General features: G+C 49.0%; 1 protein-coding gene across 2 annotated transcripts in view; it reads left to right on the top strand.

Annotated features, from left to right (window-relative positions):
• The first annotated feature begins 397 nt into the window (after nt 1-397).
• RCSD1 (RCSD domain containing 1) overlaps nt 398-6,000 on the top strand; it is a 77,960-nt gene continuing 72,357 nt past the window's right edge. For both annotated transcript variants that reach the window (XM_008985092.6, XM_008985091.6), the window contains exon 1: nt 398-566. In XM_008985092.6, the coding sequence (XP_008983340.1) occupies nt 561-566 (6 nt within the window). In that variant the 5' untranslated portion in view covers nt 398-560. The remainder of the gene's footprint in view (nt 567-6,000) is intronic.

Here is a 6,000-nt window from a genome sequence, read left to right as displayed (position 1 = left end):
AGAAGGAAAGCAGGAAGGATGGACAAAGAAGAAGGAAATCGAAAAGAGGGGAAATAAAAAGAATTAAAGGACCACTCATTCTTGGCGGGGAGGGGAAAAAAAGAAGACCCATTAAGGGAGCGAAAGGTTGAGAAGGACTGAGACCGTGGCAAAGCCCAGAGTCCTGAGAAACTTCGCGAGAAAGAGGGGCCCTGCGGCTGCCCATCCCCATGTTTGGGCACATGGAGTTGTGGCTCCTGCTCTTGAGTCCTGCCCTGGGAGGGACAGTATCTGTTTAGATTTGCGTCTAAATTTAAACCCTGATCGTCGGCCTCCCTCCCCGCTCCCCACCCTCCCCTCTCCTCCCTCCCTCCTCCTCCTTCCTCGTTCTCTCGCGCAGGGCCCCCGCGGCCGGGGCAGTCCCGCAGCCTAGCGCAGCCGGGCGCGCGCCGCCGCCCACTCGCCCTGTGCCAGCCGCAGCCCAAACCTGGCCCCGGCCGGGAGCCGAGAGGACAGCGGGGATCGCGAGCTCCTGCCCGAGCGAGCGGGCGCGTCAGCAGCAGAGTCGGCACCTGAAGGACATGGAGGTAAAGGACCCCGGCGTGGGGCGTGGGGCGCGGGGCGTGGGGCGTGGGGCGCGGGGCTGGGCGGCGAGCGGGGTCCCGGGCGCCCCTTCCCCAGGCGTCTGCCCCTGCTCTGAGAGTGGAGCACGCGGCTCATCGCTGCTGCCAACTAGAAGGGCAAATGCCTGCTGCTCCGACACCTCCTTGGTCAACTCCGGAGGACCGTCCCTGTTCCTACCTAGGAGAGGCGGGTGGGCAGGCAGGGGTCGGCAAGGAAAGACCTCAGAGGGAGAGGAGAGGGGCTTTCCCAGAGGTCTGGGTATTTTTGGTTAGGAACATGCTTAAAAAAACAAAAGTTAGGTGCAGCCAAGGTTTGTAAATGGGTAAACGTGTGAGCAAAAACTCTGCAAGAAGGTAGAAGCCCTTGCATCTGAAGAGATGGGTAGTGAAAGAGAAGCAGCTGGCAGCACGAGGCCAGCACATCTTCGTGGGTCTGTGGCTTCCCTTTTCTCTTAGGGAGTGGCATTTTAGAGTCCAGTTGGCCTCTTGCTTCTGAAGTCTTTCCTGTGTCTGTCACATCTTCTTCCACAACTTTCTGAAAAGCTCCCCTCACTGGTCAGTCGAATGACCTTATTTCTGATACAACTTAAGACTTCCTTGGACACCCCTGCCTCTGAAGCTGTGTGTATGGAGGTATCCTGGCCACATCTGCAGGCTGTGCCAGAGTGGGGCCTGGCACTTCTCTGCCTACTGAGAGGAGGTCTGGGGACTTTCCTGATCTGTCCCAACCTCAGCAGAGGAGTAGTTGGGTATATTCCCCACATTCCTCTCTTCTGCACATCTTGAGGCTTCCATATGTTTCCTCCTTGAAACAGACCTAACATGTAACCCTAAGTCAATCTTAGTCTGACCTGGGGCTTTTGAGAAGGTGCAAATGTTATATAGTTTTAAAGGTGATTCCCACTCATATTCAAAAGGAAACCTGTGTTGCTCACTAGACTATGGTTAGTGCAATCAAGATTCACAGTTAACTCCACTATCTCTTCCCCGCTCCAGGCTCTGTGCCTGGGCCCTGGTTGTCCCTTCCTTCCTTCCTTCCTTCCTTCCCTTCCCTCCCTCCCTCCCTCCCTCCCTTCCTTCCTTCCTTCCTTCCTTCCTTCCTTCCTTCCTTCCTTCCTTCCTTTTTCTCTTTCTTTCTTTTCTTTTCTTTCGAGACAGGGTCTTATTCTTTTACCAGGCTGGAGTGCAGTGGCACAATCTCAGCTCACTGCAACCTCTGTCTTCCAGGCTCAAAGGATCCTCCCACCTCGGCTTCCCAAGTGCCTGGGACTACAGGTGTGTACCACCATGCCTGGCTAGTTTTAAATTTTTTGTGGAGACAGGTTCTCACTATATTGCCCATGCTAGTCTTGAACTCCTGGGCTCAAGAGATCCTCCACCTTGGCCTTCCAAAGTGCTGGATTTGCAGGCATGAGCCACGACGCCTGGCCCTGCTTATCTTTTCTAAGCTAGACTCCGTGCTTGCCTGCAAAGCTTCGTGACTTCTCTAAGGATGCAATAAGTTTGTCCTTTAGAGAAGTCACAAAGGTGTATTCAGGCATCCAGCCCAACCAGTTGTCTTCAAGGAGCAGGGAATCACCTTCAAGGAGACTTTACAGAGTGCAAGAGCCACTGGAGGCTAAAAGGGACCCTCCATAGAAACATTTGCAAGGCCAGGAAACTCGGGCAGATTAGGGCTGGGGGTGAGGCATGCACACAGCAAAGCTCAGCAGGTGTTGTGCACACATCTACCCAAAGATCGCACGAGCATAAAGCAACAGGGTTCTCCCTTAGCTGGCCGCTGCTTCAAGGCAGAGGAGGGAAATAGCCCAGGCAACGCCCAGCTTCTCGGGTTGGGTGAAGGCTCCTTAAGAAATTGTTTTAGAAGTGGCTTCCCTCTTTTGGAAGAGCACAAGGTGGGTTAGGCCCCAGGCTGCAGGTTCACTATGATGTATGGCCTGTCTAACCTCTTGAAGAAATGAATTGGAGGTAAGAGGAAAGAGCTCTTAGACTTAGAGAAGGTTGCTGCCGGAGGGCCGAATGCATATGTGAACTTTGTTCTGAGAAAACAAGGAGGGTCTCCTTCCACAGAGGCACTTTCTCCCCCCTCAGTTGAGTAAGGAACAGTGTATGGCGGAGGCCCTGAAACTATCAGCTGAGCAACTTCCTGTGTGGCTTGAGGGGTGGAGGGGACTGCAGAAAAAGAGAAGGCTCTTCCTTATCGAGACGTGTAGTAACTTATGTAGGATTCTACCAAGATACCAAAATCACCCCAGTCTAGGTTTTGGGAGGGACACAGGGAGGGAATGGCTCAGCCAGCCAGAAGCCTGACAGATCACCCTGCATCGATGGCAGAACTTCAGTTTGCTGTTTGGCCAGTGGCCGCTTTTGAAGTTTCTTTATCATAATGCTGGGGGGGAAAAAAACCACCTGCAATTGCTAGTGAAGAAAGTGAAGAGGAAACCAAGGGGCCAGGGAAGTGACCATTCCTAGCCAGGAAGTAACTGCTCATGGTGGAACATGATATGCAGGGGTATGATTTGGGGTTTCTGAAAATCTCAGAGTAAAACCCTCTTTTGAGAGGTGAAACTCACTTTTGAGACATGAAAGGGCTACTGTATCTGGGAAGAAACTAAATTATATGACTTCTCAGTATGAGGGATCCAAACCAGAGGCTGACTCAACTTTCATTCACGAAATCTCACGTACCTATTGGAAGTCTTTGAGAGATCTTTCTTTAAAGTCACCATTACCATTATCAACAACATCAATCATTACTTCAGCCTCCAGAAAGCCCTCTGGGATAAACAATGTATAGATGCCATCTGATCCCTGCTTTTTAAAAGCTCACAGTCCAATAAAGGGAATGGGACCAACTAAATCCTGTCATATATATCATTTTCAAATGCATAAAGTGCCAGTTGAATACTACTGCAGATCATGAGTTCTGCAGGAGTTCAGACGAGTTAGATTCAAAAGAAGCCTTGGAAGAAAGATGTTGGTGAGAGGGAGAAGGTACAAGGAATTGGGCACGGGGAGAACATGCCAGCTTTGTGCCGCTGGCTGGGAAGGAAGGTAGGAAAGCAGTAACAAAAGAAATGAAAGTAATAAGATAAATCCAGGGCCACTGAATATAGTAGTTGCTCAGCTAGTGAGTGAGTGGGAGCTGAAATCCAAGTCACTTGGAGGAAAAGGTTACTTTTTATTCATGCAAAATCTCCTTGCCTAGTTGAGCCTCAAATGGGTGGCTTTTTCTAATTCATGCAGAGGCCATCTGCAACCCTTGAAGGCCAGAATGTGTATGGCCCTGGATTCTGCCCCATAGACAGTAGGAAACTCTGAGAGGTGTTGAGGCAGCTGGCAGCTGTGACGTAGCAGGGATGATGCAGCAAAAACGCCAGTTGATGGGGTGAGTAAGGGAACCAGGTTAGAAAGCATCTTTTCGAGTCCAGGTGTATTCTGACTTCAGGATATAATAAGAATGGAGAAGGTTGAAAAGAGTAAAGACCACGTGCTGGAAGGGAAGTCAGAAATCACCAAGGTACCCAGAAGAGTCAGGTTCTCCATGGTGCCAGAGAGAATGGCAGTACCAACTTTTATAGCTCCATACAAAGCCTTTTGCTGGCAGGAATTGTCTCACTGGTCTTTGAGTCTCCAGAATGAGCACAGTGCTTGGCATATAGTCATATAATTTCTCAATAAAAGTTTGCTCGATTGCTTGATAAGTGATTAGCAGAAATAGGGAACTCCTTCCTCCCTCCTTCCTCTGCAGCTCAAACCTCTCCACCTCTGGAAGCCTGTGATGCCCACAGACTCTACAGCTCTCTCCGAGCACTATTAGAGCACCAAGCAGAACTGGGACTGTCAGCCTTGCTGACTGTCACCCTGGAAGGCTCCTTGAGGGCAGGGGCCATGTCATATCTATATATAGGGCCTAATCGGCACCAAGAAAGGCTTGTTGCATGAGCAAATATTGAAGAGGGTAGAAAGATCAGTTTTTTCGTTTTCCTTTTTAACAAGCAGGGTTTAGATATGTTGATTTTGATTGTTGAAGGCAGAATGTCCACCACTCCCTAATAAATACAAGCCTGTTATGAAACAAATGTGATTCTCCTCCAGAAGAGATAATAGGTGATGTTATTGTGGATAGGAGCCCAGAGGACAGAGGTGCGTAGTAAGAAGGAGCTGGAGACGTAGGATGTCACATTTAAATTAATATTCTTAGTCGCTGAAATATAAATTGCGAGCTCTGCCAATAGCCCGGGGTGCTTGAAAAATGTTGAAGTTTCACTGACTAAATCCTTTGTTTGTTCAACTAAATAGGAAGCACACCATGCCACTGAAAAAATCATGAATTTCTAAATTAGGTGGAGTCAATCAATGAATCCTTTTCTCTGGGGTAACTCCAAATCTTTCCCAGATACTAATTGTCACTCATGGCCTTATTCGGTATTTACTGGGCACTTATTATATACAAGATCTTGTATTTTTAATGTTACTCAAAAATTATGGGGTTCTCGTATCTTTTCATTCTCACAGACTGTCAGTATTACTATACTGACTCTGTGTGTGTGTGTGTGTGTGTGTGTGTGTGTGTGTGTACTTACTGGTGTATATAATGTGTTCATTTTGTAACCTCCTTTTTCATCCGTATCTTTTTACTTTAGAAAATATTTTCTACCATATTTTTTAAAAATTATGGGGCTAGGAGATAGAAAAGAAACATGTAATAAATCCAAGCCTTAAGAAGATTATTTTGATAGTTCACCGTGAAACACTAGGAGAAACACCCACAGCCCTCAGTGTTTTTTGACCCACCCACCCTCTCACTGAACCATATGTTGGCTGCTGGTTGGAGCTGATGGGCTGTAATTAGGAATTGCACAGCCTCTGAAGCCAGAGTTTGGCTGGGTGGACTTGCGGCATGCCCAAATACCCCACATTCCTCGCTGGCTCCCACATGCTCTGCGGGACCCTCACTGTCACACCGGCTCCCACTTAGCAGACATCATCCGTTTGTTGGACTGTGACGACAGGGGGAATTTGGGGAGTGAGACTCTAAGGGCCCAGCCCAGGCCCTATCGCAGGAGGGGGTGAGTGTGCATTCCTGGAAAGGAGTCGGGTTTCAGAGTCTGATCCGCAGCGTGGCTCCTCACAGCACTGTGAGCCAGAGCTTGGCGCGCGCGGTTCCGTGGGAAATCTGAACACTGGCGGCTCAGCAGCCCCGTAATCTTATCAGGGCCGCAAGAGAAAGCATTCTGGTTCCAGAGAAATCTGAAGGCAGCTCCACTTTCCTCCAGTAATAATATTTAAGTCTGTGGAGCCAGCCTGACCACCCCTACTCAACTCATTAGAATCTAAAAATCTCAGAGCTCCGGGTGAAATAAAACAATCTTTAACTGCCCTCTGCCATATGATA

Source organism: Callithrix jacchus, chromosome 18 (assembly GCF_049354715.1).
Source record: "Callithrix jacchus isolate 240 chromosome 18, calJac240_pri, whole genome shotgun sequence".
NCBI lineage: Eukaryota > Metazoa > Chordata > Mammalia > Primates > Cebidae > Callithrix > Callithrix jacchus.
This window is presented reverse-complemented; position numbering and strand designations above follow the sequence as displayed.